Source organism: Temnothorax americanus, unplaced genomic scaffold (genome assembly GCF_048541705.1).
Source record: "Temnothorax americanus isolate GAGA-0224 unplaced genomic scaffold, ASM4854170v1 Scaffold18, whole genome shotgun sequence".
NCBI lineage: Eukaryota > Metazoa > Arthropoda > Insecta > Hymenoptera > Formicidae > Temnothorax > Temnothorax americanus.
Window position 1 is genome coordinate 3,381,699 of NW_027509318.1, and position 14,130 is coordinate 3,395,828.

At 34.3% G+C, this 14,130-nt stretch overlaps 1 protein-coding gene across 1 annotated transcript; it reads left to right on the forward strand.

Annotated features, from left to right (window-relative positions):
• The first annotated feature begins 273 nt into the window (after nucleotides 1-273).
• On the forward strand, nucleotides 274-13,136 carry LOC143896246 (sodium- and chloride-dependent GABA transporter 1). Its single transcript, XM_077403957.1, has 11 exons — nucleotides 274-644; nucleotides 3,925-4,227; nucleotides 4,940-5,074; nucleotides 5,172-5,300; nucleotides 5,527-5,659; nucleotides 6,410-6,781; nucleotides 7,186-7,402; nucleotides 8,064-8,216; nucleotides 8,324-8,527; nucleotides 8,667-8,837; nucleotides 8,992-13,136. Exons 2-11 carry the CDS (start codon nucleotides 3,930-3,932, stop codon nucleotides 9,127-9,129), a joined length of 1,950 nt encoding a protein of 649 aa, XP_077260083.1. The 5' UTR covers nucleotides 274-644; nucleotides 3,925-3,929; the 3' UTR covers nucleotides 9,130-13,136.
• Nucleotides 13,137-14,130: the final 994 nt, after the last annotated feature.

A 14,130-nucleotide genomic window follows, 5' to 3' on the forward strand; every position in this document is an offset into this window, starting at 1 on the left:
AACATCGGAAAAAGAAAAGTTGTGTATAAAAAAAAATTAAACGGTGACGAGAGTTCTTCTCGTTAGCACATCTTCTCGTTAGTATCTTAAAAAAAGCTTTGTAAAATACAGTGTACGCGTCGAGCCACCCGCTCCCTTTGATTATTTATCGGGTAAAACGTCCTGCCCGCCTCCGCACCAGACCCCAGGACTCCGTCACTTTGCTTCGCCGGCTTAGAGGGGATGCACAGAAATGCGCATGCGTCCGAAAGGGGTAACATTCCCCATCTTGAACCGGAGCATTATTCTGTAACTACAACTCTTGTGGGGTAGGTCGCAGATATTCGTGATCAACGTGACGATATACGGCAAACAAACCTAATTTGCTCTGAAAGTGCGCTTTTCCGAACGCCACCCTTGACAAGTGAATTCGCGTGAGTCACTCCGGGATCGATTCCGGTCGGAAAAGCCGCCCCAGAAGACATTCAGGAAGAGGATTTGCTCCTCCGAAGCGGAGTCGGGCGTGAACGGTCCTACGCGGCGTAACTAACGTCTGCTTCATTGTACGATGTGATTATACGCAATACTGAATTTTACGACTATCGCACCAGACAATAAAATCAACGGTCACGGCTGCTACGTTGGAACTCCGTGCGCACCCTTTGGTAAGACAATTCGAGAGAAGTTCGAAAAATAATATTAAAATAGAATTTTTTATCGCATAAATGTCATAGCACTTTGTCACGACTGAGACACTAAGATTTTACGATTCTTTTTGTTGTCTGAATGATTTGAAAATCTCTATTTAAATTTAGAATAAATAATGTAAATAAACAACAAAAATTTCTCACACCGGCTGAAACGCAAATTACATGCGGCGGTAAAAAAATTAATACTATTATAAATAATACTATTATAAATAATACTATTATAAATTAATACTATTATAAATGATATAATTATATTTACTCATATCAGAAAGAGATTGCGTAAAGTTACGTATTTGAGCCGATAATGCTGATAATGCATTGTAATTAACACAATAACAAATCTAATTTAAGTATCTGATAATCGATAAACACGTATCGTATAATGATCAAGATTATATTCGTACACGACCTACGCGATTCGTTTAACGATTAAGTATTTCCCTCGCACAGGCAAGCGCATGATGCAGCAGCTGCATCGTTATAGCATGTAGGATCCGTTAATTATGGCAAGAATGGACGTATAGCATGACATATTACGCGTAGTGCACTACGCGTAATAATAAATTTATAAGTCACAAATTTTCAAATACTTTAAACATATTTGAGAAAATAACTAAATTACGCTTTAACATTCTTTTTATTTTTTCTTAATTATACTATTTAACTATCTTTTAATGCTCTTTGCTCTATATATATGATTTTTTCGTTAGAATCTTGCAGTCGCGTTACATTAAATCTACTTCTTTATCAATCTGTGTTAAAAAAACATCGAAAATATCTTTTATTATATTGATATCGATATTAAAAAAGGCTAAAAAATATTAAGTAACGTAGTAAACAAATGTTGAGCATATTTTCATTAGCGCTATGAGAACGTAGAATTTAATGATTTTAATATTTTTTAAAATAAAATATCAAGACTTTAATTTTAGAGATTCAGATATCCCTTTTAACGAAACACAATAATTTTAATATTTCTTTTTCTTATTGATAATTACACAAGATAATAATTTTTGATTTACGTCGCTTTAAAAAGTTTATCTTTCGTTTCAAATTTTCCATGGATTTTTGCGTCTAACATGTGCGCTTTTATTTTTTACGTGACTCCCCTTTTCCACCTTTTAATTTAAAGTATTCCTGATTGATCCTAGTACAATCGCGTTCTGACGCAATCGCAATCCGACTGGGTATCAGTGGCCTCGGCGTTGCGACGCGTCCGAATTTTCGACGACGAGGTTCACAGTCCACGTGTGTACATAGACGCGCGATGTAAACTTGATATTGATTTTGCGTCCAGCATCCGTGCGCGTAAAGCGCGCGCACGGCAAACTGCGCGCGCGCATCTAAACGCAAACATATGCACGTTACATATACGCACGCACGTAGCACGTGTATACGCTTTGGCACGTGCACCCTCTTCATCGGCGATCCCGAATCAGCCGGGCTACAACCGTGAAAGAAATAGGGAGAGGATTCCTGGGCAGGAGGGAAGAACTTGAATGAGAATGAGACGCGGCGATATTGCAAACAACGCGTGTAACAACGACAATACGCACGAATGGTTGCGAATACGTTGAATAAGAAACCGGTTCCGCACTGGTCACCGACCAGGATCGATGCAAAGTTTTTGCAGAAAAAGTACAAGGCAATTGACCAGGAGTCTAAATTGAGCAAACCTGGTTAGATAATTATCTCTGCATTTTTTTTAAATTAATCTCATCGACGATATTAGAGAATTCAGCTGTTAATGCGATTTTGAGCGCAAATGATTCTGAAAGATATCCAGCATTGCGGGCAAAAATTTATCATTCGGTTAATTCTATGTAAACTTTTATGAAAGTTTAATTGCAGCATCGATCACAGAAATGTTTGAAGTTGAATATTAAAAGTCTGTCGGAAATGATCCTCTCTCCGCGAGAATTTAATTTTACATTATTTAAAGAAGATATAGAGAAAGAATAGAGCAAGTAATAAACTCTAAAAGAAATATTGCAAAATTACTTTTATTTTTTTCTGTGAATAATTCAAATTTGTTTTCTTTTCTTAAAAACCTAAAAGAGAAAACTGTTTTATATGTATAAAAATATGGTCAAAAGAATATTCAGAGTGCACTACAATTTTAATAATATTAAATTTAATGAAAATTTAATAAAAACATTAATAAAAAATAGATGCAAGCTGTTGTTCTCGATAAATATTGTAAATATAGAAATTATTTTATGTTTAATGTAAATATAAAAAATATTTACATTTTTAGCTTACGCTGTTATTAATGATTCATTCTTAGTGTATAATTGCGTCATTTCAACATTACATTGTTGAAAAGGTCAACGATATTTATGATATGTATATACGCTATCTATAAACATGTTAGAAAATCGGCGAGGTAAATAAAACTAAGCAGAGCTATATCGGAAAAGCAATCGTCGTCGCGACACTCGTAATTTACGTATCGTAAAATTGCGTGCCCGGACCTTATCGGAGCGTGGGCGGAGAAATTTACCGTTAAGTGCATCGCTTTTTTCCTGTGAATGCAATAGAGGTCATGACGAAATGTCAGTGTTAGAGCAAATATGCATTTATATTACTGCTTTCTCGGAAATTTAAATTGTTGCTAACATTAATGAGATTAATTCTCTTTCAAGAAAGAAACCTGCATGTTTTGAAGCAATCTTTATAATTAGTCGAATCAAAAAGATATCAATAAGAAGTTTGTGAAATTTTGTAAACTCGTAAAAAAAAGAAACGTTCTTGTCTTTTTTCAGAAAAAAAAACTTAAAGAAATAGAAGAAAACCCAAATGTATTTTGAAACTTAATTTTCAAAGAAATTTAAAGAAACGAGAAGAAGCTTAAATATTCTTGAATTAATATAAGTTAGAACTACTTGATTAGTATAGAACTACTTGAGGATTAGATTATTATTTTCACAGAATAAATGCTTGCGATTTTTCATTTATTTGTCAATTTTTAATTTCTCAAAAAAAAAAAAAAAACATTAAAAGAATGAAACTGTAAAGTTTTCTCATATTCTACCAAGTTATAGCAAGACATCGCGTGTATCTTTCCAGCAGAATTATATAGCTTAAATTAACTGCGTTATAAGATAGGACAAATTCGTAATAATCGATCGCACGAAGGTCGCAAGAATTTGCGTTTCATCCTTCCAATTACGTTCAAGGACTGGTTTAACGCTTTTTTCTCTGATACTTAGTGTCAACTTTCGACATGTTTCAGGCTCCATGGCGGAGAAAATGTATTACTGGGGCGAGGAGAAGGATCAGGTCGATCCTGATCAGACCTTCATACAATTCAAGGCCAAATCAGTGGCGGACAAGAGACGCGAGACGTCTCGTGCTGTGCCGAAGATGACGGTGTCTTCGCCGCAGGGTAAAATGACTGAACTCGGTAAAAGGGAGGAGGATGCCGAACGCGGCGGCTGGGACAATAAACTCGACTTCCTATTTTCTTGCATAAGCGTTTCTGTCGGATTGGGAAACGTCTGGCGATTCCCTTATCTGTGTTATAAAAATGGTGGTGGTAAGTGTCAACCCTGCTGGATTTACACACATAAACGGTTCTCAAATGTTAAAACTTTTATTCATAATATTACGTCATAATTATATTATAAACGCTCTTCAAATGTTAAGATTTTCAATCATCGTGTAAATTCATAATTGTATTATATATTATCAAATGTTATCAAATTTTTCATTATTACAAATTACAAGATTTATTTTTAATTAAAAGGATCTCTCACTTTAAGATTTATTTTGCTAACGTAGCTAACATAGAGAATATTTATAATATTAATAGTGTTAATATTAAATATTTAATATAAATTTAATATAAAGTAACAGAACTCTGTTGTTCTATTTAGAAGTTTCTCCTCCGTGCTTTAATTAAATTTGCCGCTGTAAGTCGAGGATACAGGACAGCATTGGATTTCAATAACGTCCGACATTTATAATTGCCCTCTAATTTATGAAGTCATGCAATCTTTAACATAATGATTTAATGGCATGCATTAAAATTTAATGTTTGCGGTCTTCTCGAGTTTAATTACTATCTCGCTGTTTAACTAAATTTCTTTCATGTTCACTTAAAATAAAATAAAATCGAAAAAGAAAACAAGTCGAAGTTGCTTAAGTTTAGATTGCGCGATCGCGACAGATTATTTCTGTGACATAAAAATTATTATTATTATTTCCATAAAAGTATAACTTTTTTTTACTTTGGAATTTTGTCGCAGGCGCTTTCTTGATCACTTATGGTATTGCAATGCTGTTTTGCGGAATCCCTATATTTTTTCAAGAAGTCGCCATTGGACAATATCTTGGAGCTGGCGGAATGTCGCTAGTAGGACAATTATGTCCTCTTTTGCAAGGTAATAATTATTTCTTGATATTTCTCGACATCAAGATTATATAATCTAGGTATGTCAACAAGAAATTAATAATCGCAAATATATTATCGGATTTCAGGTGTGGGGTATGCTACAATGACCATTGTATTTTTTCTCGACGTATATTACTGCATAATTATTTCTTGGACTCTTTTCTACCTCATAAGCACATTCGTGAATTTACCGAAAGTACCTTGGAATGGATGTGGTAAATAACATATTTTTCAATTATTAAACGCTAACATTTATGTAGTATCGTACTTCATATAGTATTGCTTAAAAAATAAGATAATTAAAAATATTTTGATGTTCTTAATTGCGTGTTTTTATTTCTAGACAATATTGATATAAGATACTATAATATACCATAAAACTCTGAATGAATCTAATAATGTCTCTTTATCATAAAATGTAATAAATTATTTCATTTTCAGGAAACTGGTGGAACACGGATGATTGTTACGATGCGAACCAAGAAAACAAGAGTATGTACGGAAAAATAAACTATTCAAATTTCACTGAAAATAGTACCTATCATCATACCACGCCAGTAGAAGAATATTGGGAGTAAGTAAAGCATTAAAAAAAGTGCTACAAAATATGAAACACATATAAAATGCTGTACATAAAGTGTATACACAATGAATGTCATGGAAAAAACCCTCTCTCAATCTCATTCCATATTTTTTTCAATAAAGTGTAATCTCTCGAAAGAAACTTTTCAAACTCGAAAGCTTTGAGTTTAATGAAATGGAAGTGGTATTATATATGCATCAGATTTATATCCCTTGGGCAGTGTGCGCTTGTGAGTCATATAGGCTCTGATGTAAGATGAAAGTTTTTAGGGGACTTACGCGATGAAACAACTATATAAGAAATGCAACATTGATTTTCTCAAATCAGGTCATAATATAGAGTTCCCTCGTGTATAAATGCAATTACTTAATGTAAAATATCGACGATATAATAATACTGGCAGAATGCGTTTACACGTGCATTGCAGATTTGCAATTTATCAAATTAACGACATAAAAAAACTGTCATTAGATTAGATATATCTTACAAAACAAGTCAAGCAAAATAAAAAATCATTGCGTTGTAAAAATGCAATTTTCACACGTGTACATTGTTAGTGCAATCAGATAACGTGCACAATTTTAATTCACAATCTGATATTTAAGTTTACGTCATTTCCTTCCTTTTAGAAGCGCTTTCTGTAAAATAACGTTTGCAATATTTCACATTGATTATCACAGCTGTATGTCGAATGTAACAATACGAACCGCGGACTGAAAATAAACGGCATTGAACTTTCAGACAGCGGGTCCTCGGCATTACATCCGGCATCGAGAGCATCGGCAAGATCCAGTGGGAGCTGCTAGGCTGCCTGATTGTCGGCTGGCTGCTCGTTTACTTTATCATCCGTCGCGGTCTTCATCAGAGCGGTAAGATCATCTGGTTTTCAGCCTTGTTCCCGTACGTGGTGCTTTTCATTCTTTTGGGAAGAGCGGTGACGTTGGAGGGTTCCGTTGACGGTTTGCTTTACTACGTGACGCCACGATGGGAGGAGTTGCTCAATCCCGGACCGTGGATAGACGGTGCTACCCAGATCTTCTTCGCGTACAGCATCGGCACCGGTGCCCTGCCCGCTCTGGGCTCGTACAACAAGTTCCATCATAATTGTTATAGGTAAGCGACGCGCAGCTGTTTCCACCCGTAGCTGGACACTGACAAGACGTCCTCGCTTTCACAGCGTTAAAATTTTGATAATAGATTTTGCTCACCCAATTAAATAATATTCCTCGATTTTTCGTCAGAATGTTGAGGTACCAATGTGTGAAAAAAAAAAAATGATAAGAACATATGATTCTCTATAATTAAATTTAATTTGGTCTTGCAGCTCCAAGTGGTTTTCGAACAATCCACATAATCGCTACTTGAGCCACTTCAGAATTCGTTGGTTCTTATTTCGTAAATTATGATTCAAGAAAGATGTAGTTATGACTTTAAGGTGCTCTAGTCTTTAATCACGACGCACTAAACGCGGTGACGTCGCTGCTGGGGTCTCTCAAAAAGATAGTTTTGTCTTGCAGAGACGCAATAATCACTTGCGTAGTCAACACCCTGACATGTCTTCTGGCCGGTTGCGTAACGTTTTCGATACTGGGTCACATCGCCCAAGAACAGCAAACGCAGGTGTCCGAGGTCGTCAAGAGCGGACCTGGTCTCGTCTTTCTCACGTATCCCGAGGTCGTTTTGAAGCTACCCGGTGCTTCGTTGTGGGCCATTATATTCTTCGTTATGCTGCTCGTAAGAAATTGTTATTTCAACGACGGAATCGGCTGTCGCCGTCTATATTTGTTCATGTGCATCGCTATAAAAGGGTTTGAACACGTTGTTGCCCTCGGCAGGAAGTTTCTCTCGATACATCGTCACTTAATATCGCTGCTTTTTGTTAAAAGAAATTGTGAAATGTTCATAGGAAACGATATAAGTGCAAAATTAAAAAGTAAGTTTAAGAAACGTACTTCAAGAAATATTTTTCTCTAAAAAAAATTATTTAATAGCAAATTTAAATGTTTGCACAAAAAATTAAATTTCTAAAAGTTTCCTATAGACAATTTCACAATTTATAAATTCAGTATAATTATTTAAATCAAACTTTATTCAATTTTTTTCTTAAGAATATCAATTTCTAATCCAACTCAAATTATTATTTGTATAATTATTTTTCGCAAGATTGATTAATAAATATCGAATAGTAAATTAAAATAATTGTATAAATAATAATAAGAAATACATTTCTAGTTAATAGCTGTTAAATAACAATGTTAATGTAACGCTGTAAATGTATCGTGTTAAATTTAAATCTAGATTTTGGAGCAACGGTCAAGCATATGGAGAAACGAGAATTTTACCGAGTCATTATTTAAATCTTAAATTATATACGAATCATTCCGTTTTCATGCAGATACTCGGCATCGACAGTGAATTTTGCATCGTGGAATCTTTCATAACCGGCATGGTCGACTACTGGCCAAATACCCTTCGTCCTCACAGAATCAAATTCACCATCGCTATCTGCCTGATAATGTTTGCTCTAGGAATTCCGATGGTCACAAACGTTAGTATCCGAAAACACGTTTCTATCCGATACGCGTTATGTACAACCGAAAATTCCAGGCGCAATTTATCGACAAGAAAGAAATCAAAATATTACGTCTGTTTCAGGGGGGAATTTATATTTTCCAACTGATGGACTTCTACTCCGCGAGCGGAATGTCTATTCTGTGGGTATGCTTCTTCCAAACGATCGCGATATCGTGGATTTTCGGGGCGAAGAAGTTCTGCGACTGCGTGCATCAGATGATGGGTATTCGTTTAAGTAAATTCTGGTATATATGCTGGATTTTACTCGCGCCGGTGATCATGCTCGTAAGTATCATATCACGTTTGCATCCAATTATATAGCAAATCAATATTTATTGTTCCCTTCAAAGGGAACTGATCGTGCGGAATAGCTCCTATGTATTATGTGCAGCAAAAATAAAAGCTTCTTTTCTTATTCTCGCAGTTCATCTTCATATTTCAAATTGTGCAATACAAACCACTGAAATATGGCAGCGACTACGAGTATCCCACGTGGGCAGAAATAGTAGGCGTATGCCTGAGTCTCTCATCTATGTTATGGATACCAGGATATGCGTTGTTCTACGTCATAATTACGCCAGGATCATTTAAAGAGGTAAATCTGAACGGATTCGCGTGCAAATCATATGCATGTGAAAAATATACCCGGGCTATAATCGTGCGTAACTCTCGCGGTAATGGCTATAATTATTGCCGCAAACTTCATTTGAATTGTAGATGTAATCTACCATCATGGCTTCTTTTTTTAGAATATCCTGAAAGGTTTACAACCGAATATAAAATCGCACGCAAAGTTACCGAAAGGCGAAAAGTCAGCCGTGATACCCATGTCGGAGAGCAGCGCGGGCTTAATTACGAAAAATAACAGTTTCCTGAGTCAAACATGATTAGCGTTAGCGATCACTTCTGACTTGTTAGGTTATACTTATCTTAAAAGTAATATTTATAGTAAGATAAATATGTATATCTATATATAGTGGGTCCAGCACAATTGGACATTCAGTAGTAATTTGTGTCAAAATGGACGCGTGTCAAACTAATCAGTTTCATACAGGTATGCTCAGTTAAGCAATCATTACACTATTGTTTATTTAATAATAGGTCAGTAATATATTTTTTTAGTGACGTATTTCTGGTAAGAATGTCAGAGATTCTCCTTAATTCTTTAATAGCTGGTTGACTGTAGCATTTTAACATTATCATATTTAATTTCTTATTGCTTACAAGAGAAATGACATTTTCAAAGAAACTTTCTTTAAAAGAAATTATATATAATATATATATATATATATATATGACAATTTTATACTAATTTAATAATAGATTAATGTTTTAAAAAGAAGATAAGGATATATTTGTCTCATAAAACATGTTCAAAATTCAATTATTTAAATTCTTTGTTAACATATATATACTATGCCAGCTGTTAATGTTTTAAGATAGAGAATTTTAATCGAGAAGAAAATTATTTGGTTATCGCAATTAGACTCGTACGTGTTGACCAAGCTGATAAGATACTCAATAAAGGGTATAATAAGTATTGAAAACGGAACGGGAAGGAATATTTAGAAGTAATAATAGTATTAAACCGCGCTAGTATTCAGATAGCTATTTACGGGCAATTTGAAAGAAGTCTATTTTTATATCGCGATCATATCGCGATAAGTATATGAATTTTTAACGGAGGGAGAAGTCGTTTAGTTGATAATTCGGCTGGTTTGAGGAAACAGAAGGTTCTCACGTTGAAGTATGGTCTGCAAAGCGAAGAGAAATTTATGTTTTGATTTGATTTATTCCAAGTACACACTGGTGAATGTTACATAGTTGAAGGCTCTTCCTGGTGAGCGCGTTAAGAGAATTGCTGCAACTACATGAAAAATATAATAAGAATATAGTGTATATAGAATAAGGATACTGGCACACACAGTTACGAAATATATTCAATATCTGAAGTACAAGTAACGAAATAAAAATATAATTTTTAATATTCGTAATAAATATGGAGACGCGTTCACCGAGAAGAGATATTTTCGATTCCAACCAGTCGCAATAATCAACTGGACTGTAGCAAGATACAGAATATTTCTATCACAAAGTTCTAGCAGGTTATACTCTGCATTCAACTTCGACGGCACAAGTTTTAGATATTTTCAAGTTACACATTTTTTAAAGCAAACATTATAAGTAATGCGTTTAGATGCAATGTATAGAATTAAAGAAAATTTCCGTTTTTTACTCGAAACTCAATGTTATTTTTAAAATATCTAACGCCGGTGATGTATTTTTTGAATTTTATGGTAACTGTTGCTTCTCTCAAATTTAAACAGGAAACATTTTCAATCAATTACATTTGCATTTACAATCAGCACTCGCGATCAATTACAGTAGAATATTTAGTGTCTGGGACACTTCTCTAACAGTATTTTATATAAAATTAAAATCAAATTTATATAAAAAGGATATGTTATATATTTATAAAATTATTCGAAAGGAATTGAAACTTTTATTCCACAAAAGATGTCTTGGTAATTTTCTAAATCAAAGTTGCAACTAGAATTTCAATTTGTTCGAATCGGTTCAAACGTCAAAGTATATCTTCTTGCAAAAATTCAGCATAAAATATAAAATCATTTTGTCGTTTAGTAATAAAATCGTTTAAAAATCATTATTAGTAAGAAAATTGCTATTATATATATATATATATATATATATATATATATGTAGGTCCAGAGGTATGTTCCGGGACTGTTTACGTTTTTTGAAATGTACAGTCCTGGAATATAACGCATATATATGTAATCAGATTCAAAAAACTGTCCCGAAAATTGCCGTAAGACATCAATTTTTTCCAGGACAGTCCTGGAAACTGCCAAATGTCCCGGAATATACCGATATCAAAAATAAAGTCCCGGAACATACTTCCGAACCTACATATATATATATATATACTCACGACTTTCTTTTTAAATTTTTATACTATTTTTTTAACGTAAAAACATTTTTGTCTAAAAAATTTCTCATTTATTCGAAATAGAAAAACAATAACGACAAATGGAGGGAGCGCTTTTTTAACCGGCCTAATTAATTGGGAATACTTTCTCTTATTTAGTCCGTAAAGTACTCGTAATCGCGAAAACGCTATTCGTCGAAGTGTTGCAATTGTTGACGTTGTATAATACTAAGAAATGGCTGATAGCTTAACGCGATATTCGTTTCTATTTTAGTACCGTACTGTTGCGATGCGAAGTACTTCCAATAGTAAGCTAAGAACCGAACGATATTATAAGCCAGTTGGGTATGTGCGTTGAACAACGTGTATCTATAGCATTATTAATTTGTAATTTTGCTTAGCGATTGATAGATCGGCAATTGCAATACATATTTTACTAATTTGAACACGGCGACTGCTTGCTAATGATCGTGATGTTAGAACAAAATAGTTGTACACGCCGCGGGCGCGAATCCCGCGACCATCTGATTATTAATCAACAAATTATTCAATGACACGCAAACATAAAAAATTCTTTCACACCCATTACGCGAGCAACACTGCAATTATATGTGTAACGTTGCAAACATTTGTTCAGCGCGTGATAGTATAATAACGTATTTCCCGTGTGTAACTGTATTCTGTAAATGTATTCAATGTTGCAATGTGCGCAGGCACGACCGGGGCTATACGAGCATAAATTTCTGCAATTACTTACTACACGACAATGTCTGTATTATCTGCATATGCGTTATTGTCGAGCGTATTTACCGACCGCACGGATAATTTAATCACGGCTCTAACGAATCAGTATTCGTTGCCAAAAAAAATCCTACAAAGAACTAAATGTGTTACATAAATTATATTTCTGTATACATGTATACATTGTATAAACGTTTTATACAGTGTATAATATTATCGTTTAAAAATCAAAAAAATTCTGAGTTTAGCAGTATTGTTCCTATATGAATGGAAATTAAATGAAGGGGAAACCTGCTTTCCTTTCATTGAAATTTGGTCGTAAACTTCGATTAAATCCTTAATTCCTCGTCATACGCGTTCGATGCATGAAAGAATTATTTGTATCATTTATATTATTCGATAAATAAAATCAGAATTATTAAAAGAATTATTTGCGTTCACGATACTCGAACACGTATTCCGTGAAATATTTTGCAAATTTTTTTGCCAAATACATGCGTTCTCATTCAAATTTTTATCAAATTTTGAGGAAAATATAAAATTTCGCTGAATGCAAAGAAAATTTTGTGTAGATCTATAGATGTAGATTTGTTGTATTATTTCAAGAAATAAATATTCAACATACCTACATGGAATATATCTTGATATAATATCACAAAATTTTCTTTTGAAATTTTATGTAAATTGATTTAAATTCTTTCCTGATGATGTGCTTTTAATTGCTATTGTTAATTATATCACCTAGATTTATTTTACAATTTTCGATAATTTCTATTCAAAATTTTTTACTAACATCTGCGAGATTTATCGACTGCGTCGACACGGGTTTATAGTACATTTTGTATCTTGAGAGCTACATTTTCCTACATTTCAGAACACTACATTGAAGAAACGTAGGAAACGCGTAAAAGAGTGAAAATCTTCCGGAACGTGAGAGAGAGAGAGAGAGAGGTGTGTAAGAATTTTTAAATATATTTTTAGTAAATCAAATAGTGTGTGTATAATCCGAGTCACATGTATTTGAAGGCCGAAATTCGTTTAGATTTACTTTCCGAGCGACATACATTGCAGTAAAAAGAATGCGTTATTTGCGAATGTATACCGGCTTGACGCATTGAGTGTTTCACATATTTGTGACATTACGCATACGTTTCCGGCAAAATTGTATCGATATATGTACTTAAATAAACATTAACGCCTAATTATTGTGATGCAATATCCGTACCCGCAGCAGTAAATAAGACTTTCCATCCTGCTGATCCAATACCTGTTACCATAGTTATGTAGTATAACGTTGTTACGTTATATTGTTACTATTGTTTGTATATCATTTGTGGACGTTTGCGTAGTACGTTCATCTGTTTAATAATTATTTCAGACGTAGTTAACAGATTAGAAGCATCTATTAACTATCATCATAGACACCAGTATTTTGAAATCCTAATAGAAACGCGTATATATAATTCTGCATAGATGATTCGTGATTAACGAACGTGAACATAACATTTTATACGGTAATAGAGATTGTAATAAATGTGATTGTGTAATGCTTCTATAATATTTCGCTTCATACAGAGTCATTAACAAGTGCAATGCACAGTTTACTAAAACAACATGTTAAATTATTATTATACATATAGAATTTCCGGTGACTCCTTCATCTTTAATTAACATGGCTTTTACTAAACGATTTAGTCGGAGATTTGTTATTTTTAACAAAAAAAAATCTATAGAAAAATCGCTGTCGAAAAATATATTCGGTTCGAAACTTTCCATGCACAGACGATGACGGTGCATTTCAATTAACAATCACAAAAGTATTTTAATTGGTAATTAAGCGCAGGACAGATGCACCATAATAGAAAAGCGAACTGTCTTTCGCAACATGTGGCTCCCGCGCGAGAGGGTGGGGTTTCGTTGTATTTCGAACATCCTCCTGCGCCATGCGCGTTTCAACCACGACTTTTTTCTCATTTCGTGAAACGACGTGTCGTTCCGCGGTGTGTTTTACGACGGATATAGACGACGACGCGGGGCAGCGGAAGCGCGGAAGGACCTGGTGTACGTCGCTCGGTCTACCACACTAAACCCGATCGTTACGCGGTCTTTTATTTTGCCGCTGGGGCTATTATCGGGCTACTAGCGCATCCTCTCTATGGGGTCCACCTATTACCCCGGTCGCCGGCAAACATTCTCT